Source organism: Vidua chalybeata, chromosome 4 (genome assembly GCF_026979565.1).
Source record: "Vidua chalybeata isolate OUT-0048 chromosome 4, bVidCha1 merged haplotype, whole genome shotgun sequence".
Lineage (NCBI taxonomy): Eukaryota > Metazoa > Chordata > Aves > Passeriformes > Viduidae > Vidua > Vidua chalybeata.
In genome coordinates, this window is record NC_071533.1 from 24,549,177 (window position 1) to 24,574,189 (window position 25,013).

The window sequence follows — 25,013 nt, forward strand, 5'->3', positions numbered from 1 at the left end:
GTAAAACACCACAATTACAATATACAGATCCATCAGTTCTTTAAAACAAAACAACAAAACAAAAAGAGGAACCACAACAAGACATGCAACATTAGGGTATTAGACAGTAAGTACATTGCTATGAGTATCTTTGTACACCTAATGTAGCCTGAACTTAACTTTGCCTCTGCTTCTGTAAGAGCAATGAGTTTTCTGAAGAGCAAGGCAAGCTTACCAGCGAGATGTGCAAATAAGGCTTCAGTTTGTAAGTCAATCAGCACTTTGGTAGAGAAGACCTTGCAGAGCTCGTATTGGTCTAGCAATCAGTAACAGAGGCCCCTAACCAAAAAGTCTCCAACACAAAAGAAATCCATACACGGCTGCCCTACAAACAGACACAAAGCTCATTGAATGGGCATTGGATCTCACAAACTGTAAGAGGGGCACCACAATAGAAGCATTTTAAGTGTGACATTCCATCTCTGAAGGCATGTATGTGATGTCATACAACACAAGGACACAGACACATGCACTGACCCTGAGCTGAGGATGCAGGTGTAAGCCCAGCCCAACTGTGCCCTCCAGTTACCCTGGGTCACCCACGCTCTGCCTGGTCCAGCTGACACACACATGTGACTTCAGGAGGTTTCTCTGCCTCCATTCCTTGGTCTTTACTTTCTGGGCTGTTCCCAACACCTGCCAGCCCTCACTTGCCAAAGCTGGCATCTTCCCCGCTTGCACAGGTCCCACACTGGAGCATTCCCAACCTATCCCTCATGCTTCACCAAGTAAGTGTGACCAGGTGCCAAAGGCTGAAGTACTTAGCAAAAACTGGAAGAAAGTGCTGAAACAGTAAGAGATTTACATGTGCTGTGCAACATTAACTGGTTATTTCCATGTCCAGCACCTTGTTTGTGAAACTACAAACAGTTGGTAGGCATATTTTGTATAAAATCATAAATCTATCAAATACATGGCACAACAGCATTCACTTACTTTGGTGGCATGGCCTTCTCACTCGTGAGTGGTATGACAAAGCCAAGTGATAAAAAGTGATGATCAACTGATAATAAGTATCCCTAAGTTAAGAATCCTCCATATTTTTTATGGCATGTCAGCTATATCCCTCTGTGTGCCGCCTTTCCATGGAGCAGAAATTTCTTCCATACAGCTAAAACAGGAAGAAGAACAGCAAAGCATTTTTGTAAGGGCTTAAGGGATCAGTAATTCGGCAAAGCCGAGATCAGTGGACCAAGAAACATGTGGGGAGAAATGGTCTTTTCCTAAAAGCATTTAAAAAAAAATAGTTTTATACCGCAAAAATATCCAGGCTCTCAAATGAGCACAAGTGCAAGTGAGACCTAAACCAGTCCAACTGTCAAAACTCACTTAACTGTGAAGAGCTCCACCTGAACCAAAAATATGGCATTCTACTTTATAAAATATTTACTCCGTTGACTGAAAATGTTACATAAGATCTTGTAGGTGAAGGGTAATTAAGCTGAGTCACCATTTTTCCGAAGGTCTCATACTCTGGTTTGTATCCTAGAACAGACTTTATTTAAATGACTAGTTTTGCACATTTGTCTATGCTGGGCACAGTGAAAAATAAGCGAGACACCAGACAGCATTTTTGGAGAGATACTCCTCTGTAAAGCTCCTTTGGAAGCAATGCAAGTGCACAAACCACTATTCTAATATAGTGCTTGAAAGACTAATTTTAAGTGTTACGTCTTCCCCTCTCACAACACCACAACAGAAGGTAATTGCTAGATGCATCACAATCTTTTTATCTTGGAAAACTTGGCATCAAGTTTCTATGGAAGGATGCATGGTAAAACAGTGCTGCTGTTGCTGCTGCTGCTAAACAACTAGCAAAATAATAGTTAAAGCTAGAATTTATTGCTCCAGATTTAATTTGCAGAACCACACTGTTGTGTATAAACCGTTTATCTCCATTGATGCTCAGACATGATTGTCTCCTTGTGTCTAAACACACAAAATACAAGCGGCTATCTGTACAGTTTACAGTACTGAAACACATATATTTGAAAATGAAGTATAGATATGTTACTTTTCAAAGATACATGACTTTATAGCAGGGGTTTACCCAAACTTTTTTTTTTTTTACAGCCACTTTAAAAATAGACAACAACTTCACTAGTATAGCTAAGTTACATCAAAGAAAGAATTGGTGTACTGAATGTGAAGAAGCTGGCCAATTCCCCAGGCTCACAGATTTTTGTCTTTTGCTTTTGAGGAAACCCCTATACATAAAGGAAAATAGTATCTGAGTATATTCTTCAATGGTGGACTAAGCAGTTTCTTAAAACAAGACTTTAGCTTGCCATTCACTTCGGACTGCCTCGAAAATAAGATACACTACTGCTTAAAAGAACCATCGGAATGCTTCAGCGCTGGGAACAGGTGTTCTCTAAAAAAAAAGCAAGAAAACAAGTTAAGCTTTCTTTTGTGGCATTGGCATACTCGAGTTCTAGTTGTTCTTTTCCTTTACATTTTAGGCATACTTTCAGTTATCTAGGAACAACACGATGCCTCCCATTGCTTGACAATTAATAGAAACATCCTTCTCCAAACACACACCCTTTTAGGATCACACGCAATACATTGTACTCAGTATGTAACACACCTAACACGCTGTCTTCTCCTTAGTTTGTTAACAAGGTAGTCATGGAAATGTAAACATTGCTAGAAAAATATCTGGAAAACAGACAGTGCTTTTAGAATAACCACATGGTTGTACAATGGTTTATGCCTTGACCCGGCATACTGGGCATGCAGTTATGGCTTGGTGGGGTTGTGGGTTAAACAGGCACTTTGGCAAGACCATGCTCATGACAGGGAGTAGCAAAGGCCCTGCTCTGTCACTCGGAAAGCGTGCTGTGTCTTCAGACACCTTAGGAGGAGAGGCTGGCATTTTCAAACCTCACCTTGTTCCACATTTAGGTTGCAATGCAGAAAGAACTGAAAACACATCCATGACTTTGTTCCAGTGAGCGAATCACCCTGCTGACTTAGGGGTGCTGCCCAGACTGCCCCTGTCCTTTCTTTCACACACATGCAGGACCTTGGCTTACAAAGAAACAGTCCTGTGTAAACAGAGCTACTACCCCCTCTTTCCCCCATCTGCCGCAACCTGAAAATGATATCCACTTGCATCCAGGTGCCTCCATACACATTTGAGTAGCAGCAAATTCCCTTCACAGCTTTATAGTACAATCTACATGAGAAGCTGAAGGGGCTTAGCCTGCAAGGGCTGTGCCATTTCTGTCAGGTACTTCTTGTCCTCAATTTCCTTCAGTCAAAAGATGATGAAAGTGCCCTTGAACTCATGCAACCTCCAGAATTAATGACTGCACTGTCCAGGGAAGGGAGAGTGAGCCCAAATATGACACTCTATCAGTCTGTCCCAGTTCACAAGTACTTGTTTCATTAAGCACTACCCACAAAACAGTAGTGTTATCTCTGAAAAAAATTCTCCTAAAATCAAAACTCTGGAAATTTGCAAATAAATACTTGTAACAAAGAAGTTCTCATGGATGTTGCTGGTGCCACATTTAAATGTCTCATGTCTCATTCACATGTCTCTTTTTGAAAGAATTATTTCATTTTTATTTCAGGGAAGACCCTTTTAATGTTTTCCTAGTTTTTCCATAAAAACCCAACAAACCATGGACCCTGCAGTGTACACGTGCATTGTACTTGGTGTCACAATATTACTTTCTGAATTCCAGGGAACTGCTCATTAGTATGGCATGTATTTTTTGTTGAATAATTAGCCCAGTTTGTGATAAACAGGCTCAAGCAGTACACAGCTTCTCTTCTCTCACAGCCATATGAAAGGGGAGCTGTTATTGTTATGTTTATTGCTTCAGCACTTGGAAATACCAGAGATCAAAATAATTCTGCTGTATTATCAGAACTCTGACCTGTTGTCAATTCAATATCTACTCCCCCTCCACAAATGTTACACTTCAGTAAATCATCTGAAAATTAACCTCCAAGGACAATGAGCTGGTGTGTTGAATACAATCACCCTGACTAATGTGAGTTCTCTTTGTGTTGGTGGTGCAAAAGTAGGAATTGCTCATATCCACCTTTACCAGTCCCTGTTCTGCCCATTTACATGAGGTGAGCATGAGCACAAATAGTGACAGAGCACGGCAGCCCTCGCACCCAGGTACGCTGAGGAGAGCTATTGCAATTTCTAGACCATCCACAGCGGTCTGTGTGGGCTGTAAGATGGCTGCTGAGAGCGAGGTTTACAGATTTATAATTTATAAAGAGCTTGGCTGCAGAAGAGGCTGGAGTTCGGAATGGCAGGAAACAATCACATGACTAAATTGACCTCAAAAGAACAGTCAAACATGCAAACATATTAAACTCAATACATTCTCTTCACTTGAAAACTAAATGTAATATTCTGCTGTGGGTCCATCTGCCTGAATACAAAATCACAGCTAGACAGAGAGATTTAAAGACGTAGTGACTGAGACGGCTTTTATTTATTTTCTTGCCACATCAGGCTGAGTTACTGTCAGACGTTGTCATATCAGCTGGAAGTAAAGGTGTATCGTCTGATTAAAAGGTCATTCAGACCTTTAAATACACAGAACAGTAATTTTGAAGGGCAAGGCTATGGTTTAATATGTGTGCTTTTGAAAAATTGCAAGATAAGGAATTTTTGCATCTGTGTACCAAGTTCTAATTAAAGATATACAATTACAATTAAATATCCATTGCATGAGCTACCAATTTGGGAATGAATTATTAATCCACTCTTAAACAAACAAACAAAAAAATCTTTTACAACTGTACAGCTAGATCAAGTTAAATCTTAACCAGTATATGCAATGAAATCTATAGATTTCACCACTCCAAGAATCAAGGTTATTTCCAGACAAAGAGAGACCCTTCAGCCCATTTAGAGGTTTAGCAGACCAACACACAAGTTTTAAGTGCAATGACCATCTACTACTTGGCTGTATAAACCCAGCACTCCCAGCTAGGGAATCAAACTCTCGTTGAGATTACAGCGCATTTGTGGATCTCTGTGCTGCCAGTGGGGAATGGTTATCCTGAGTGACAGGAAAGACAGATCCCCCTGGAAGCCTAGGGAGGGGTGGTGAGGAGCAGAACCAGAGCTGATCAGTGCGTTTTTGCTGTAAAAGCCTTCACTGCTCGTGCTGGTGCAAATGCTGACAAATGGCAGCCTTGCTCTCAGGAGGATGCTCAGAAACCTGCAGCCCTGGCTTCTCCAAGCGGGTAATGCCATAAAGCATGGAGCTGGAGAGGATTTATCCCTACATAAACCCAGGATGAAATGTCCTCCAGACTTTCAAACTTTCTATTCTGCTCCCTATATGCCAGCTTTCACTGTAGAAAAAGTAGCTCAAATATTTGAAATCCAAAAATCTAATTATTGCCTAGAAAAATTAGCTTCATATAGGGAACCAAGCATGCTACATTTTTGGAGAAGGAGGTAAAAAGCAGGCAACAGAAACCAATAGAAAATCTCCTCAATTAAGCAGAAAAATGATACCTATGTATCTGTCCTGGACGCCCCACAGGGAAATGTAAAAGCAGACCCTTGCTGTACACAACACTGAAAAATGGCATGCTGGCAGGAGCTGTAAATTTCTCACCAAAGTCTGTTTCAACACTTGCATTTTCACAGCAAAAGCACTCAGTAAAGAATGATGCCTCCCACTGCCCTTTGGGGTGACCGACAGAAGGAGGCATGGGATGCCAGACAGTGGGATTTGCTCATCCAAGGCCCGCCTGCTTGCCCAGCCCAGCCCTTGGCAAGCTCAAGCCTACCCCACCTGCCAGAGAATCGTCTCTCCTTGGCTCTCAGAGTCTCACAGCCACATGAAAGATGTGATACAGAGACAAGGAATCAAGAAAGTTGGCTGCACCTTCTTGGGATGCTGCTGCTGCTTAGGGTGCAGGAAAAATTCAGAGCTATCCAAACAAGACTCACTGTAAGTCACCTGTATTACTGTTTTCTACAAGGCTAGGGAATCGTTTGAGTTGAGGTGAACTGCATTCAGAAATAAAATAGAATAATAAAATATATCAGAGCACTACATGATTATGACCTAATACTTTACCAATGTTAAAAGATATTGCATTATGTAAGAATCCTTTGATGTTTGATCCATGAGCAAAAATCCTGCTCTCATTGAAGTAAACTCATATGTTGGCTACAGCAAATTATTAGCCAGATGTGGCACTCCTCATTCCTCTTGAGGAGCCCTGGAATCAATCCAGCTCAACAGAGACTCTTTGGGAAGTATACGGCAACTGAGCTATGTCCAACAAAACCTGGGCTACCTGGTGGTCTTTATAGAGACCTATACAACCACAGAAATAGACAATGCATTAATGAATCTCAAATTCACATGGCAAATGACATGAATCTGGTGGATTTCCCAAAGCAGTGGGACTGGTGCTAGCAACACAGAAAAAACTGAGCGTATCAAGATCTGCAGATAATCCAACATGAACTTCTCAAGTTGGAGAAGAATCCCTCCTTGAAATGCCTTGCATAAGAGGAGCAGTTTGGCCCAGTAAGTTATATACATATATATGTGTGTGTGTGTGTGTGTATCTACATATATCTCAATATATCTATATATATTGAGAAGGAGATATATGGTCACATATAGAGAAATCTGGTGCTTTATGGTGGCCAAAACAATTCAGCTGGAAAGTCCTGGCCTCTGCATGAAATGCAATTTGAATCAATCAGCAGCCCAGCCCAGCAAATACTGACCACCACTGGCCATAAACCAGTGCCTGTTTGCTTTCCCTACACTGTGTGAATGCAGGCTATGCACCTCATCAGTCTCACAGAGCCCACATGATCGCCAGCAGGAAAGCAAACCAGCCTTTACTTTATGCCACACCTTGTATTTCTAGTGCCACAAGCTAATTCAGGTGTCCAACAGTCACCCTGGAAATGACATCAGCATTGTTCATACATAAACAGTGCAGACTCTGGTGCAAGTTCAAAACTCACTTTCCATCCCCAATTTCCCTCTCTGGAAAGACCCTTCCCCAGACAAGAGCTGGGCTCAGGGCATACAGGGTGGTACAGGCACAGTCTCATTACACTGTGATGGGCTAAAGCCCAGCACAGGGATGCAGTCTCCTGACCTGCAGAGCACTGTAAGATCATAGAATGATTTGGATTGGAAGGGCCCTTATAGATCACCTCCAACTCACCTGCCATGGGCAGGGTCACCACACCCTGCACCAGGTTGCTCAGATCCCCATCCAGCTCAGCTTTGAACATTGCCAGGGATGAGGCATCCATAGCTTCCCTGGGCAGCCTGTTCCAGTGCCCCACCACGCTGAGTATAAGGCATTTCTTCCTAATGTGTAATCTAAACCTATCCTCTTTCAGTCTAAAGCCATTTCTCCTTTTCCTACCACTACGTGCCCCTGTAGAAAGTCCCTCTCCAGTTTTCTTATAGGCTCCCTCTAGGTACTAGAAGGATAACCATCTCCTGAACCACGGAGCACCAGCATCTCCTGACACACAGGAAGGTGGGTGGAAGATGCCATGTGTCCTGCACCAGCCTGTTCTGACACTGGCAGCAGCAGCCTGGACAGCATCTCCTTACTTACCTAAATGCTAAGCCATCCTGAGAGGAAAGCAGCCTTTCAAAAGTATCTGCAGCCCACTTTGTTCCGCTCATAAATATACATTACCTACAGCAATGACATTGGGGAAAACCTCATGACGCTCAGATTCAGCTCACACAGTCTCCTTGAATGTTTTTCTTCAAGCAAGGAGGCTTGGGGGCAAGAAACTAGTGTGTGAACTGCATCCCCTGGAAATGCAGAAGGAAAAAGCAGAACCCAGTGTGTGGCATGTTTCTCCCAGCTGCTCTGCTGCCTGCCCTGGAGGTATGCCAGGAGACCCACCTCGCTGACCCAGCACCGAGGGGGCCAGCTGTGGCTGCAGGAGGATGAGTGGATGAGGCTTTGGCATACGTGCACACCAGCTGGCACAGGGGACCTCCGTGCAGGAATAGCCCTCGCCTCAAACTCCTGGCATCTTCCCACCCAGCCGCAGGCCCACGGGAGGGATGTGCTGCCCCAGCTCTGGGTGAGGTGTGAAACAGTCCACGAAGCTGCCGCTCCCCACAGCTGCCAAAATCCCTGGCTGCCCACCAATGCTGTGCTCCTGCTTTCTGTACGAGTTATCAGGCAGTAACAGATGCCCTCTAATAACAAGCTTATTATTGGACTTAGCAGATAAAAGGGATATGTACACTGGGTCAGAAGTTTGGTGGTAAGCTTTCTTCCACAGCCCACCTTAAAATATCTCTCCCCATACCTGAGCTACAGGCCTGTCTCCCTTCATACCAAGGATGAGATTTAACACTTATTTTAAAAGTCAGCTTTATTTGCTCCTAGAGGACACGTATCTGCGCGCTGGCAGTTATTTTTCCACTTGCGCTGTATATCTCTCAGGCTGTATTTGAGACAAACCAGATTTAGAACATACCAGATTAGGACAACTCATTTGACTTTCTCTGCCGCCAGCTCCACCGAGTGAAAAGTAAACCTTTGCCACAGGACATTGCAAGTAGAAATTTTTAAAATGTACTCCTAAGTCAGGGTCATGGTTTGAAAACCCAGCTCTTCTCAAATAGCTCAGAGGTAACCTCAGGAGATTTCAGAGGAGTCAGCTGGGGAATAAAGCATTTGTGCCAACGGTCATGGAGACCTGCCACTGTACAGCCGGATCCTGCCACTTGGACTTGACATCAGCAGCAGGCCATAGCTCCTCAGCCAAATCAATAGGATTAGTCAGAGAAATAATGTGTTTCTCCACAGGAGAAAAAAGGAGCAAAGGTATCCCTCATTTACATTCACTGCACACCACAGTTTATTTGATATATTAACTTTTTTTTCACTATATAGATGAGATCAAATTTGGGGGAATGGGGTCCTGATCTGAAAAAATGCGTAATGCCACTGGGGAAAACAGACGGCAACTACAGATCAGAAATCATAAGGAATCCAGACTAATGCTGTCAAAGAAAGAACAGCTCAGTCCCAGGAAATGTTAGTGACGGAGCCCCTGGAGCCCCACTCTGTGCCGGTGAGCATCTCCTTCAGGTCTGAGGAGAGCAGCTCCTATGCTCCGCCATCGGCCTCAACAGCCCCAGGGGCCAGCTCGAGTCACTAAAGCACCGCAGCAGCGCGCAGAGGGTACCGGCACACGGATGCAGGCAGAGCCCTGGGAAGGAACACACCTCCTCTGCCCATCCCCTCCCAGGCGGGGACGCCTTCTAGCACGCTCCCTCCCTTGTGCCAGTGCAGCCCTTTTGGCCAGCGAGAGGAGGGACGGAGCCAAGTCTCCACCTCTGCCGTCTCTGTCGCTCCCGAGGGAGCACGGCTTGGCCGCCGGCTTCCCCGAGCCTGGCATCCCGCACGCGGGGCTGGCAGCGGCGCGCAGCCGGGCCGGGACTCCTCCTGCCACCTGCACCCTGCCGCTGAGCTCCAGCTGGCCACACTCCGGCCTCAGCCGGGGCTCCTAATGCCTTCCTGCCAAAGGCAGCGGGGAAGATATCAGAGGTTTGGCTTTTCGGGTTAGGGGTCTCCCACATCTCACTGTCAAAGGGATTCACGTTTCTTTCCCTATTTCTGCATCTCTCTCGAGCAGTTCATGCGAAAGTTCCTTCACTTTTCAGCTGCCCCTGTAGCTGAGGGTGGAGCTGCTAAGTCTGCTGGAGTGCCTACTCAGCTTATGTGACTATTTTGCCTTTTTTCATTTATTATTTGCATTCCAGCAGCATATGAAGGCCTCAGGCAGGATGAGAGATTGTTTCTGTTGGATCTGCCTGCCTGGCCTCTCAACCAATAGGTCTGGCCTGTCTCCTGTTTTTCAGGAAGGGCTCATATAAGCTTTAGGAGTGTTACTTCAGAGCCAAAGATGATGCTAAGCAGGTCAGAAAAGGGGTAATTCGGTGCTCCCATACTGACTATAGGAATTAATATCAGTAGTCAAGTGCTTTATTAGCAGAAAGCAGAAAGCTCTTGTACTGACTAAAGTTTTATAGAGAATTTCTTGGATACAGGTTTGTTACCACCATGCAACATAAAACCCAAGACTCTACAATGCACAAGACACCAAAAATCAAATATCCACACCAATGCTCAGCTTCTGCTTTTGCCTAGGACCTGTCTGGTTACTTCTGCTGACTTCTGTGGAAGTGTGTCTGCCTACTGCAATGGATATACCATGTGCATACACCTCCCCCTCTCTCACACGCTGCCATTCACCTTCTCCCTAATCAAATCTCTGTGAAGACCATCCATCAGCCCCTATCATTTATCCTTCCCACACACACCAGCTCACAAAACAGAATTATTCTTGTTAACATTCATTCCATTAATGAGAAATCCCTGCTGGTTCATCATCCAGTGGTACAAGTCTTTGCACTCACAGGCTGACATCTTTATCATCCTCCAAACTGCTGCCTTGGGGTACAGTAATCTCTTACAGACTGGTCTCCAAGCAGAGGAGAGGCACGTTTCTTAGTACCAAACCTAAATTTAAATCTCTTTCCCCTTGAGTTGCTGGGGTTTCAGTATCTTTTTCTCCTGCATGGAACCTAAAATCAGCTATGATGCCTCATTGGTTAGCTAACTGCTTCTGTCCTTTGGGATTTTTCATATGCTGTTGATAAAAGAGCCAGTGAAAAATATATCCATTAAATTCTTGGTCTCTGCTTGTTTCTTTTTCTGCAAAGCTTGCAAAAAAAAAAAAAAAAAAAAAAAATACATCACTCAAATGCAGCACTTGATATCTGAGCTGAGGGATTATAACCAGCCAATGCCTAAGACCCATCACAGGTGCCAGTTTGGCTCTCTTGTAGCCAAGTATCAAGGTGAGCACCATGTATTGTCTAACTCAATGCAGGAAGAGGAGCAGCAACACGCTCTCATACAACAGGTCACCACAATTCCTGACTGGTGAGGGAAATGTTAATACATTGTAAATGGTTTTGAATTCCATTTTTCCCAGGTGTGTCTTCTGAAATTTGCAAGGATGACAATTAAGACCCATCTTAGTAATTATTTTCATGACACTGTGACCTCCACTGGACTTTGACCTCCAATATACTCTACATCAGCTTCCAAGCAACCAGCCAACCATTTCACCACCTCCCAGAGCTCAGATGAACTGGTGATGTAGAGGAAATGGTGATGTAGAGGGAATGGGTTTTACATCATTACTAAAATGGTGTGATCGAGTCCTCTCTCACCCCCTGCCATGTGGGTCCCACAACCCTTCCAAATTTGTTTTGTTCGCTCTAAAACTAAAAGTCTTTTTTTACTAATACTACTCACTTTGGAAATCACATATTTAAGAATGTGTATTCCTTGCCTCTCCTTTTCTGTTTCCAACATCTTTAATTACTCTCGCTCTGTCCTCCTTGTAGCTTCTACACAGACTCTGAGAGCTCTTCAGTTCTCTTCCAAGCCTGTAACTGCCAAGGCTGCTGCACCCAATCTCCAATCCCCCATCACAGTCAGATGTGTAGGACAGATGTCACTGAACTGCAGTTGTTTTGGGGTATTTTTTTCATGACAATGGGGCAAATTCTTTGGGTTAACACAGTGCCAGACTGATATGCTGTCAGCTTGCTCCAGCTTTCCTAGGAAACACAGTACACACCACCAAAGAAACCTTTAAGACCAAGAAGTCCTCGTGCAAGAAATCATTTTCAGCCTCTCCTTTGCAAGCTTCCCCTCTCTCTTTCACATCTGTTGGCTTTTCTGTATGTATGCCTTTATCATTTTCTTACCCCTTGAATAACTTGTTTGGATGACAAGACTCCACGCATATCAAATGCTCACCCTGATATCAAAATTCTTTCCACAAACTCCAGTCAATTTTTAAGAATTAATTTTAAAAACTGGTTTATGATATCAACAAGGACATGGGGAAAGCCCTGGTTACTCTCATCAAGGTACCCTTCAGCTCTGTGAAATCTTGGCCTTCCCCTACAGAAGTTTCAGGAAGATGGTTACTGGTGAGCTCTTCAACTGCCTCACCTGAATACTAACTTATTACTCATAGCAGCAAATACACCTCATGCTCTTCTCAGCGAGGGAAATGTCACTGTATCTCAGCCCTACCACTGCACCCTTCAGTGCTCAATCTGTCCCAAGGTAACCGAATCACCCCTGTGGAGGAGCAGGCACCTCCTCACTGAGGCTTCAGACCAGTATAACCAAAACTCAGCCACTCTGGAATTCTCCTCTGTTTGAGCACTTTGCAGCTTTTCTTTTCTCCTCCTCTGCCCTCATCTTAAATTATATCCATCCTGAACACCCTTGGATTTACCCCATTTTCTAGTATTTATTAAGTTCTTCTCTCCACCTTAAATTTTAATACTGCTTCTCCACTTCCTACACCCGTGAATAATCTCTCTCATCTCTGTCACAGACAGCTTCTTAGTCAAATACATAGAAAGATAACTTCTAGTCAAATGAAGTCTGATACCAGCTAGTGGGAATCCTACATGACCACAGCAGTCTGAAGCCGAAAAGAATCCTGTCCTGAGAAAGGAGAGGTGCAAAGTTTTAAAATGCTCAACACTTCAGAGATTGAGATAAAGAAAAATACTGAGTAGAGCAGGGAAAAATAAGATCCTATGGTGAGTATGGGAAAGGCACTTGATGAGTATGCTGCCTGACAAGAACACAGTATCTGGCATGACCCAGGCTGCCTATATTCCTTTTATGTTCTCGTACCTCACTTGGCACCACTGTCTGGTTAAATAGGAAGGAACAGAGAAACTCTGGAAAACTGCAAAAGAATTAAACAGGCTTCAAGCATACCTGGCTATGGATTTTTATAGTGTTAATTAAGAGGATGCCAAAGAGTTCCAGGGAGGAGAAAATATTTCCCATAATGTCTGAGAGTAGAAGTTAACAAGCCTGCTGGGATCTTTTTAGCCCCTGCAGAGCTAAGGCTTCAACATTATTAAATGGCTGTCGCATCCAAAGTACAGTGCAACATAACTCAAGACACAACAGAAAGCACAGGATGCTGAAATGGGGGATGACTTTAGATTACACCACAGACTAATTCAATTTCAGGACAGGTGTTTGCATGTGACTGAACAAGATACAACTGTGGAAAACAACAAAAGTACCCAAAAGAAGAGAGAAGGCAGACATGTAGTCAGGGCTCTCAAATAGCAAAAAAGGTGTCAAAGGAAGCTGCATGCTTGAAGACATTGTGGTTCAGTACAATCATCCAGACGAGCTATCAAAAACACAGACACTACAGAAGCAGAGAAATGCTTTCCCTGGGTGGTGGCACTCCTCAGGGGACATGGTGTCTGCTGCCAGTTTTTAAGCCCGTAGTTGGTGGCTTAGGAATTATTAGCCACCAATGCTACAGTGACACAAGTTACTTACTGCTCCCAGCTTGCTTGGTACATCCAAAAAGCTTATCCCTATGCAAGCAGCAGCCATTTCCCATTGCAACCAGTGATCAAAAGGATTATGCTGTATTTGATGAGTCTTAAGGTGTACATTCTAGGTTTGCCTACTTAGAATTATTTCACCAAGCCTAACCCTTAAAATATATGCATGTTAAGAGTTGTAAGACAACTATTTTTCTTTTTAACAATACAAATTTTTAGGATATTTGGAAAATACGTGTTCTTATTCATTGCCATGCATAAATGCATGACACAGCATACAGAAATTAATATCAACCTTTTTTTCAATTATTTAGGGAACTTTAAAAAAAAAAAAACCAAAAAGCAGTACCAGGATGTTGTTTTCTGACAAAAAAAAAAAAAAGATTCTGTTCCTTTTCTTTCCCCAGTACCAAGGGATTGCTTGCTGACATCCTAATCCATTCTTCAAGTGAGCAAGGTCTTCTCTGACTTCTGTAAAGGTGTTAGGTGTGCACTTAACAAAGAGAATTGCATGGAAAGTGACCCCAATATCCAATAATATGAACAAACATGAATAAGCAGACAAAAATTGAGACTGTTCCTTATGGTTACCCACCCCTAATCAGTGGTATGAAGCATGACATTCACATATCTACCAAGTTAAACAAAGTCTCCTTATATGAATCAGGCATGATGTGTATAGTCTACAACAATTTGTACAAACACAGAATTGGAAAAGGTTTTCCAAACATCCTGTAGCTGGCATAAGACTCCAAGTCATGATGGTTTTATGTACCTCTAACTGAAATATCTTGTTCAAAGTGACCTAGATGATTTGGGGGGAAAAAAAGGGGAAAAAAAAAAAAAAAGACACTTATGCTAATTACTGCTGAAAAAAAATCTCAAACCACCCTCATTCATCATCTTTCTCAAGACACATGTAGCTTGCCCAGCCTAAACAGTACATAGAGATTTCATTATGTCAGCTTAAAAAATAGATTAAACAGTCACAACACTGAAATCCAGAGTCTGGCACAGAATCTTGATGTTCCAAGTGCATAAACTATACTAGTATTTAGGAAACCATGCAAAGAACTACTGAGTGCAGTCAAAATTCACAACCACCACAACCAGTTAACCTCTCTTACCGTACAGACAATTTCACTGGCAAACAATCATAGTTCAATGATTTAAAGCAAATGATTTAATGCAAGTAGAAAGCAGTGTTTGTATGAAAGAAGCTGAAGTCCCTGACTAGCCTACAATTTTGCAGAATTTCTTGAAATTCTGTTCAGTTCAGTACCAAATCCCACCACTAAGAGATTTCCTTAGGCAGGAGTAACTTCATTTTTGCCCCACCCCCCCCACCCCCCTTAACGACAGTCTGCACAGTGTATCAAGCGGCCATTTATACTCTAAACTGAACAGTAATGTCATGGGGTTTGGGCACTTCCTCTGCTTTGCAAGCATCACACGAGGAAAGGGAAACAACAACATATGAAATGGTAAACCAGGCACCATCCAACCACATTTCAGAGGAAATCACTTGCACTCAGTCATCTGCCAGAACTGCAAGGTGACAAAAAAGTTTGTCACCTCTAGGCTCCAAACATATCCCTCCACCCCATGACTCCCACCAACTGCAGCACATTCCTTCCCCTGCAAGACATGAACCTAACACAGAAGGTCAACTCCCTTCAAGGAGATTTCTGAGCAGCAATCAGGCACTGGTGAGCAAAGATGTAGCTGCTCTGGTCTCTGCTGGATGTGGCAGTAGGAGGCCTGGTGCTGTCCCCAAGAACCTCCAGAGGTCAAAAGGAAAACTCATCATTGAATGCATGTTTATCCCAGACATGGAGTATCTGAATGAAAGTGACAAAACCTCATGGTAAAATGTTTAACAAAGGTCAGATTTAGCCCTGCCTCTTACTTCCTCCCCTCCCTGCTCACACTGTCACAGCAGGATCATGCACCATGTTGGAAGCCCCTGGCATGAGCATCACAGTCACCCAGTGAGGGCTCTCTTATGGTGCTAGCAGCCAGTTCCAGCACCAGCCACACTCCCTGCAGGCTCAGGCCTGGGAACAGAACAAGAGAACTCTGGCAGACCACCAGGGTCACAAACAAGGAGGAAAAAGGGATAAAAACAGCTCTCAGGGCTGATCAGGGCTTTGCAGCCAACGCCAATGTAAATTGTGCTCGGGGCAGATGGCAGTCCTTGCTCCAGCTGTAAACGCCCAGGAACAAGGACTGCTTTTTTTCCCTTTTGCAAAGTGTTTAACACCTGCACACAGGGAGCCTCGGCCAGATGGAGGGCTACGAGACAGTGGCACGCAGGAGAGAAAGCCTGTCATACAGCAGCACTGCTGATGTTTAGGGATGAACGGCAACACGAGCTACAAGGTGGTCTTTCTTTCCACCTTCCAGTTAGCCCGCTGGATCGTGTTAGCCGCCTGCTTCTTATCAGACTTTACAGCTCCCCCTCACCACTGCTCAATTCCATCATGCCGTCACTTAACTTGTGCATGTAATTTAAAGCCAGATAGACAGCGGGGAAATTGCTTCCTCTGAGGCCCCTACTAATTGACCCCTATCCACAGAGCTCAGCAGTCTTCCCTTAACAGCGCTCGCACGCGCTACCGCAACACGAAGTGCAAGTTCGGAGGTTGCCAGTGCAGCCTCTCTCCCCCGTGGCAATGCCATATGGTGTTAAGACTTCCAGGATCAGACGCCGCTCCTGCTGAAATCAATCATCACAACCTATCCCTGGAGAAGGCCATCTCAAAATCCCACTGCCTTGAAGCGCAGCTCAGCCAAGTGCCTCGGATTTGGAGGCTGGTATTGACTCAATCAGGTTGGTATGCAAACGCTCACTTTAATAGCGCACATATCAATTAGCTGGGCTGTTACAAAGGGAGCAAGTGGTGCCCGCTACGATGACAGCATGCCTAAACAGCTGATATTTCACATTTGGCAGGACCCTTCAGCCCCTGCCAATGCAAGTCAGCCTCTCTGCCTGAACTTGCTGTCATGCTAATGAAAGTGAGCACTGGGGGCAACTGAGATTCATACACTGAATGGGGTTTGTTTAAAAGAGAGAAGGATGTGAACTACCATCAGGCACCTAATCTTCATAACCTGCAGCAGAAGTTACAGACATGTGCCCCAATCAGAGGAAAATAAGTAGTCTCTATGGGTAAATAAAGATTATGTCTCTTTAAACCAATTGTAAATCTGAATGAACACAGAATATACATACACAAGTAGGACAGCGTGCAACGTGACGACAATCTGATTTTTATAGATTTATTTTTGCCGTACATAAAATTTCCTAGTAATAATAACATTCTATGAAAAATACTAGAGTATTGGGACACTTTTAATGTGAAAACAGTACAAATAGGAAAAAATAATTCAAGTGTTTTAAAAAAAATGCTGGGTGAGAAGCATTCCATGAAAAATGCAAGGGTCAGAAACTGGAAAGCATTCACGTGAATCTGTCTTCAACTCCATATACTATCTTTGAGAGTTATATCCTATGCCTTCATTGCATCAGTAGAAGAGATTTAAAGCAAAACGAGAGAAATGGTTTCTGTGGGGTCAGCCAGTTTATGGTTTATTGGTATTTTTCTAAGTTTTCATTTATTTTTAAACATGGTTCCAACCCCCCTGCTGTAAATCACCCCTGCACTTTGCAGCCACTGTCGAGCACAACTCACGAATCATCTAAGTGTGTAGTGGAATATGAGCCCCTCATCCCTGATGCATATCCATGGGAGGGTGCCAAGCGAGGTGCCAGGGGACCATCCACACAGAGTGGTGGATTCCCCAGGAGCACAGGCCAAATGAGTCACTCCAGCCACTCACTCTGCAGGGAGGCTGCGCTTGCCCACTCCCAACACTAATACCGCTGCTGCAGGGCCCTTGTGGAGGCCCTGTCACCCTCTGCCACCCTTCCAGCTGGTGGCCGAACAGCCAGAGCACTGCTGCTGCACCTGTGCTGTAGGCAGCCCTTCTGTCACTGTATTAGTTTTATTTTTTTATAAAGAAGAAAGAAGATATACAGAAAACAACCATGTAAATAAGTTATTCTTCCTCTCCTACTTAAAAACCACACTTCTGTAAAGAAATTAGCCACATCCTGTGACAAAACTTTGTGATGGGCCATGACCTGCAGAGAAGTGATGCATTACTGACATCTCCACAGCTGGAAAGAGAAACCCGTTTCCTTCGAGTCACAGTACAGCAGCAGAGGAGCTGTTGTGTTTACGTATCTGACGGAGCACAAACAGGAGAGAGCAAGTGGGGGAAAGAGAGAATAAAGAAAAGAAGTGAAGGCAGGTGGTTATGAGAGCACACAAGTGGCTAATTAAACCATGGGGTTTATTAGTCACAGTGGTTAAATGATTTTAACGGGAGGCATTCTCTTAGCACACCTGAAAAGTTTTTAACACTACTGAACACCTTTGTCAGGAGCAAGGAACTTCTGGAAATGTGCTCAGAGATGCACACAAACCTATAGGAAGATCTGATAACGTACAAATGTGTTTCTTCCAGAGATAGCTCACTTTCTGCACAAATCGATAAACCATCAGAACCTATCATTTATCACAAACATTAAATCCCAGCAGCACCCTGGTTTGCAAGCCTAATGAGGGAACTTGGCACACAAAGGCACTCTCAGTGCTGGGTAGTGTGAGGGGAATTCTCCATGCCTCTGGTTCAGGGAGTCTCTTTTAGGCTGTACTCAGCCTAACAGACCAGGGTGTTAACTATCCTTTTTGCAAACTTGCCACAAAACCAACAAAGGCATATTATTGAGAAAAGCAAGAGCTGAAAGCCCAGTCTAGTTTCTATCCCCCGGAAAGTCCATCCTGATTTTTGTGTTAGCAATGCTGGGTCACCATTCACAAAAAAAGAGCTAAAAGGATGCAGAGCTACGAATTAAACTTTCAGCAAGGACAGTTCACTCTTGCAAGAAGAAATTAATTAGTTGTTTTGATGAGGCTGGTTAGGAAAGAGTTAATGCTATCAGCCAAATGTCAGTGAACCCCCAAATGTTGCTTTCGTCCCATGACAGTGTCAATACCAACACTATTATCTCAATTTATTTAACACAGAACAAATTAATTGGCTCTAAGTGTTGCTTTTTCCCTGGAATCCCTCATCCCATCTCTTCTTGGAGAGAGCTCCTGTGAGCAATGAGCAAGGGAATAAACTGCTATGCAAACACACACAGGCACACACACACACACAGAGAGGGAAGTTGCAATTTCTCACTTAGTTGCTGATTTCTGTGACTACAAATCTTGGTGTCACCCTTCACACACTACTCCTCTGTACTAAATCCATCATCCTCGACACCTTCAGACGCATCTGAGACGTGTGTCAAACCAGCAACACTGTAATTTTTATAATGACAAGGAATTAAGTATGATTACTAGTCTTTCCTCTCACTTGTTTCCTTCCCCTAACGATATCATCCAATTGCCATTTTCCTTGCGGTTGTGTATTTTGGTTCCCATTGTCTGTCGTACCCAATACAATAACTGAAATGTCTGCGACACGGGATCTGCCTGTCTCTCGCACGTCTAGCAAATCTGAAAACCTGTTGTTACAGCTTTGGGGAACACAATACATTGTCAGTTCCGAGGAAATGTTGTAAAAATAACCGTACATACAGTTCAGTAAGAAATCAGTTCAGTCATACCTGTGCTATTCTTCCATTGGGTTTAATACACCATGAGCAGGTTATTTCATTAAAGACATTGCCAAAGAGATCACTTGGGTGCATTTCACCTACTACTGGGCTCCGTGGCCCATTGTCTGTCTGGGACACACTGCTACCAGCCAACCTGGAGATGAACTTGCCATTGCTTTCCCTGAACTTCTGACAGTGAGAGCCTGGTGTTCAGCTAAAATTTTCCCTTTCCCACCTCCCTGCTCCTACAAACCACCCCGAATCGTCATGATTGCCATTAATTAAAAAAGAAAAACAAAAAAAAAAAAAAAAAAAGGGAGAGAGAGAAATTAAAAAAAAAAAAAAAAAAAGGAAGAAGAAAAAGAAAAAGGACCCAAAGAGCCAGAAGTCTTATGGAAACAGCACGGCAGGTAAACCAGGTTAGCATCGTTCCGTAACGGCCACGAGCTGGCGGGGCGGGGGCCAGCGCCTCCCGGCCGTCCCTCCTCGGCCCGGGGCCGGGGGCCAGCGGCCGGCTCGGCGGGGCGCCGCGGGAGGCGGCGTTTCTCTTTCCTGCGGGGCGGAGAGGGGCGGGCGGCGGGGCCGCGCCGCGGGGAGCCGCGCCCGCGGCGGGGGCTCCCTCAGAGCCTGAAGGAGGCCTCGGAGAAGGGATGCTGCATCTTGAAGCTAGACAAGAAGCACTGGAGGGGCGGGGGCAGGGGGTTGAGGAGGGACGGCGGGAGGCTGGGGAAAAAGAAATCATCTCCTCTGACCTCTAACGAAGTGCCCGGTTTTTTCTTAAGCTCTTCACATTTCCTAAATTTGCAGATCTGGTGTCCCGTTTTGCGGTTCCTGCAACTGCTGCAGACTCCACAGTTGATGAGCCGCTTGCAGGGCACGCACACCCCGCAGCGTTTCCGCTTCTTCTTGGCGGGGTTGCCCGCCCCGGCCCCGGCCCCGCCGCCGGTGCCGCCGGCCCCCCCTCCGCCTCCGCCGCCACCGCCGCCGCCTCCGCCGCCCCCCGCGCCGGCGGCGGCGCCCAGGGCGGAGGCGGGCGAGGCCGAGGCGTGGCTCTGCGGGCAGTCCGCCAGGTTGGCGATCTGGAAGGCGCTGTCTGTGACGGCGGCCGAGGCCGCGGCGGGGGAGTGCAGGGCCGTCATGACGATGACACCGGGGGGCAGGGAGAGGCCGCCCAGCGCCGGGATGGCCGAGAAGGTGCCGACGCGGTCGGGGAGGTTCATGATCTCGGCTTCGGCGGCGCCGCACTTGAGCTTGTTCATGCACTCGCCGGCCAGCGGCCGGCAGTGCTCGGGGGCGAGGGTGGACAGGAAGTTGCCGTTGGCCATGGGCAGGGCGGGCTGCTCGGCCGGCGGGCAGCCGGGCTTGCCCAGCCGCTGCGAGTCGCTCCGGTGGTGCATGCCGCCCCTGCCGGCGTGCAGCGAGGAGGCGGCGGCGGCGGCCGCGGAGGCGGCGGCGGCGGCGGCGGCGGAGGAGGAGGAGGAGGGTTTCCTCGCGCCGCCCGCCGCGCCGCCGCCGCCGCCGCTGCCCCAGAGCATGGCGGTGGCGGCGGCGGCCGTGGCGGTGTCGCAGTTCCAGGGGGACATGCCGATGCGGGCGGCGGCGGCGGCGGCCGCACTGGGGAAGATGGGGGTGGTGATGCGGGCGATCTTGGCCGCCTGGGGGAAGGCGCCGCCGTTGGTCTTGTAGAAGGTGGCGAAGGAGCGGTATCTCTCCATCTCCGAGTTGTAATCCACAAGGCTGTTGAGGGCCCCCTCGGGCAGGTGGCTGTCCTTGGGCAGCCCCGGCGCCTCGGGGTTGGGGCCGCTCTCCACGCACACGTTGGTGTTCATGATGGCCGGGGCGGGGGGGGCGGCGGGAAGGGACGGGACGGGGGGGCTGGGGGCCGGGGGGAGAGGGACGGGGCGGGGGGGGTCGCTTAATCCTCTTCCTCCTCCGGACGCATCCCCGCGGTCGGTGCTTGGCCGGGCAGCCGTTCCTCCGGCATCCTCACGGGAGCTGCCGCAGCTGAAACACAAAAAGTCATTTCCGAGGGGGTGCGCGCGCGCGGGGGGCGCTGACGGCCGCCCACGGCCACCCCGGGGGAGGGGAGAGCACACACGGGTGGGGGGCACACGTCGCCGTACCCGCGGGCAGAGGGCTCGAAGCGCCGGCCCGGGTGGAGCAAGCCCGGTCCCGGGACAAGGTGGGGGGCGGGGGACACGACACGGGGGCCGGGAGCTGCCCACCTACCAGCACCGGGAAAAATGAAAAGGCAGGGAGAAAGAGCGGGGGGGGGGGGGGGGGGAATAAATAAAAGGAATTAGAAAAAAAGAAAAAAGAGGGAGGTGGGGGAGGGAGACGCCAGCTGCCACGGTGTCCTTCTGAGCCCGGCGGTCATTAGCTGCCTGCCGGCACAGCTGGCTCCGCCGGGCGCTGGTTGCGGCGGCACCGGCTTCCCCGGCCGCCTCTGGGTACAGGGGGGGGGGGGGGGGGGGGGCTGCCCGCAGGCTGCGGGGGGCACGGGGCTAGTAAAAAAAAAAAAAAAAAAACAACAAAAAAAAAAAAACCCAAACAAAAAAACTTAAGCAATTTCACAGCTTGTGATCCCGGCGCCTGCAGCTGTACTAACGACGGAGTATTTATCCCAGCCTCTCGGGGAGGATTCCCCGTCACCGCCGCCGGGGGCTGCGCAGGGAGGGCTGGGGACACACACAGCGAGACGGGGACAGCCCCTCTGTGGGCGCCGCGGGGCAGGGGGCTTCATCGAGAGACAGCCCGGGAACGCTCGGGAGGGCACGTCGCTGTACCTGCTGAACTAGCCCTCATCGGGGAAAGATGGCTTTCTGCTCCAGGCTAGGAAACTTTAGGAGGGGGCTAAGGACACGGGATCCGTTTTATTTCCTACCGCCCCCTTTCTCCCCCAGGGAGGTGAATGGGGGTATTTTAGTTCATGGCAATGAGGAAAGTATATTATGGCAGCCTGCGCGAACTAAAGCAAAACATAACTTAAAAAGCCCTCAGTTTATGAACACTGCCTCTTTGTTTTCCAGATGCTCTACCTGAATAGTTCAGATATTTCCAGCATCTTTTCTCATGCAGGGCTATCAGAAACGCTCACTCGTGAGGCACTCGTGGGGCTACGTCTAGTTTCCAGACTCTGGTATGTTTAGTTCAAAATGGTTATCAATTACGGTAATTACGATCATAATTAGATTAATGAACCATTTGCAGCCCAACCTACCGAGTGCAAAAACTTCGTCTTCTCCCAACGTCGTGCACTGAAAGCGGGCTTTATGTAAACAAATCCAGATGAAGAGAGCGCAAATCTACAGAAGGAACCTCACCCCCGGCTGTATTGGGGACTGGCGGGCGTCCTTCCGTCGGGGAAAAAAAAAAAAAAAAAAAAAAAGACCCCGAGCTCGCAGGAGCCACCTCTGTGTTTCCACGTCAGGGAAAAACCCAGACTCTCACTGCCTTCAGAGGTCTCGTGGCAATACAAAGGCTGCCCCGGAAAGCTCTAGGCTAAGCGTCGTCTTGTGGAGGGATGCAAAGGATTTGCTTACAGCAAAAAAAACCAAAAACCTCTCCCGTTTCCAGAAAGGAAAACCTAGCTGCATGTCCTCGATAACAACTACTCAATGAAACTAGTTTGCCAGCCATGTGTACAAAAGCCACGCATCTGGTAAGGAATGAAATGTTAGCGTTCAGCCCTTTATGCCAGAAGTCATATGCATTTTCTTGCCCTATTTCCCCCAGCATTAAACTGGCTTCTCTCCACAAAACCTTCCCTCGCTGGCTACCTTTTCTCTCCCCGCGATCCCCTCTCAGGCTTTATTGCCACCAGCAGCGAGAAAATGATGGTGCCCACCAACCGGGTCATTATTGTTTAATCGATGCATCTCCGGAGCATGAAAAGGGTACCCGAGACGCAGTTATTGATTTCCCTCCCCCTCGAACTATCGCCCTCTTTTCCACGAATGAAATAAATAAATAGAAATTGCTAGCCGGGCTTTGCGATTCTGTCCCTGCTTAAGCTAAACGTGACCGTGCATGTTCAATATTGCATGTCTGCTCTGCCAAAGACAGAGAGATCAAAGGTCATATTTAAGATTCAGGAGGAGGGGCGGGTGCAGATTAATTAATAAATTAATATAGCGACGCCTTTTATTGCCCAAGTCTAGCATTAATCTACTTTTACGATCCCAGATAACAAGAACAACAGAAAAAAAAGATCCCCCGACAAACCCACAATATTAAAAAAAAAAACCAAACAACCCACCCCTCTAAAAAAAACCCAACAACTAAAACCCGAAACCACACACACAAAAAAAAAAAAAAAACCAAAAAAAAAAAAAAAAAAACAAAAAAAAAAACCAACAAAAGAAAAAAAAAAAACGGCGAAGAATAAGGGGGGAAAAGATGAGGGGGGAAAGCAAACCAGTCACTTACCAGGCTCTTTATTTGGGGGGGCTTGAGTGTGCAGACGCTACCAGCCTGCCTGCCTTTAATTAGTTGCACATCAGTCCCTAACACAAAGAAGAAGAAGAAGAAGAAGAAGAAAAATATCCAGATGTGCCTTGGCAGCTCCTCAATTACAACTTTGATACTTGTAAACAAACTGCGAGGGGCGGTGGGGAAGGTGGGGGGGGGGGCGGGGGGGATAAATTAAGCCGCCGATCCACTAAACAAATACCTGTAAGTGGCTTTTTTCCCCCCTCTCTCTCTCTCTAGCTCGTTGCAGAGAAAGGAGGAGGAGGGGGGAGCAGGGGAGGCGGCGGGGGGCGAGGAAGGAGCAGGCACAGAGGGAGGGCGGGCGGGAGGGAGTGTGTGTGTGCGTGTGCGCGGTGGTCTCCTCTGCCGGCGCGCTGCTCGCCGCCCGTCTCCCGGCGCCCGCCCTCGCACACAGCGCCGGGAGTGCGTGTGCGTGTGGCGGTGCGGGGGAGGGGAGGGCGGGGGCGGGCGGGAGGCGATCGCCGCCGAGGTGAGGGAGCGCGCCGGGAGGACGCAGGGATGCGGACACCCGCCGCTGCCGCCGCCGAGCGCTGGCGGGGCCGCCACCGAGCGGCGCGCACGGGCCGCGGCGCAGCGCCGGGGCCGCCCCCGCCGCCGCCCCCTGCGCTCCCCTCCCGCGGCGGGGGCGCTGCGGCCGCGGCCGCCCGGTGCGGGGCTGCCGGCGGGGCGGGGCCGCGCCGCGCCGCAGAGGGGAGGGGAGGGGGCGGCGGGGAGGGCGCGCCCCCCGCGCTGCGCCCTGTCTCCCTCCCCGCGGGCGGGCGCGGAACTGCCGGCAAACTTTGTGCTCCGGGAAGTTTGCGGAGGGGAGCGGCGGTACCCCCGCCCGGCCTGGCCCCGCCCGGCTGGAGCGGCAAGCCGGTGCCCCGGTCAGCGCACGGCCACGCAGCCTGTCATTTTTCACACGCGTTCGCAGATCTCTAATGACTACCAACCCCCGCGTACGCTATGATTTTTTTTTTTTTCAGACGCGTGAGGTGCTGCAGATTTCAGGCATATTTAGGCGAAATTGTGCCAGCTGAACCGTGGATGTTACACAAAGTGTCTCGGCACTCACTAGAAGTTCTTCCCCAACATTTGCCCTTTGCAGGTGCCAGAGCCCAGGAGGTGCATGGTACCTGTCCGGGCAGTCCATGTGAACCCCACACCTGAAATGCCAACATTAAAATGCATCTCTTAACAAGCCGCTGACATACAGGTACGGCATGCACAGTACAGTTCCTTCAAGAATTTCAGCAAACTATGAAAAAAAGCCAGCCAAGCCCACCTGCCTTCCCCGGAGTTCTTGAAAGCACAAAAAGGGCCTATATTCACTGAATAAATTATGCATTGCAAGTTCTTCATCCAGCCCCTCTTGGTACTTCCAGAGTGAGCGCTGG

General features: G+C 47.5%; 1 protein-coding gene and 1 long non-coding RNA gene across 2 annotated transcripts in view; one reads left to right on the forward strand and one right to left on the reverse strand.

Moving 5' to 3' along the window:
* The window catches only part of CXXC4 (CXXC finger protein 4), a 74,266-nt gene extending 53,291 nt beyond the window's left edge, over positions 1 to 20,975 (reverse strand). Inside the window, exons 1-2 of the mRNA XM_053941141.1 lie at positions 20,170 to 20,975; positions 19,899 to 20,082 (exon numbers count right to left, since the gene is read on the reverse strand). Coding sequence (XP_053797116.1) covers positions 19,899 to 20,082; positions 20,170 to 20,975 — 990 coding nt within the window. The remainder of the gene's footprint in view (positions 1 to 19,898; positions 20,083 to 20,169) is intronic.
* LOC128787172 (uncharacterized) lies at positions 678 to 2,273 on the forward strand. Its single transcript, XR_008430595.1, has 2 exons — positions 678 to 767; positions 2,113 to 2,273. It is a non-coding gene; the product is annotated as an uncharacterized LOC128787172 (long non-coding RNA).
* Positions 20,976 to 25,013: the final 4,038 nt, after the last annotated feature.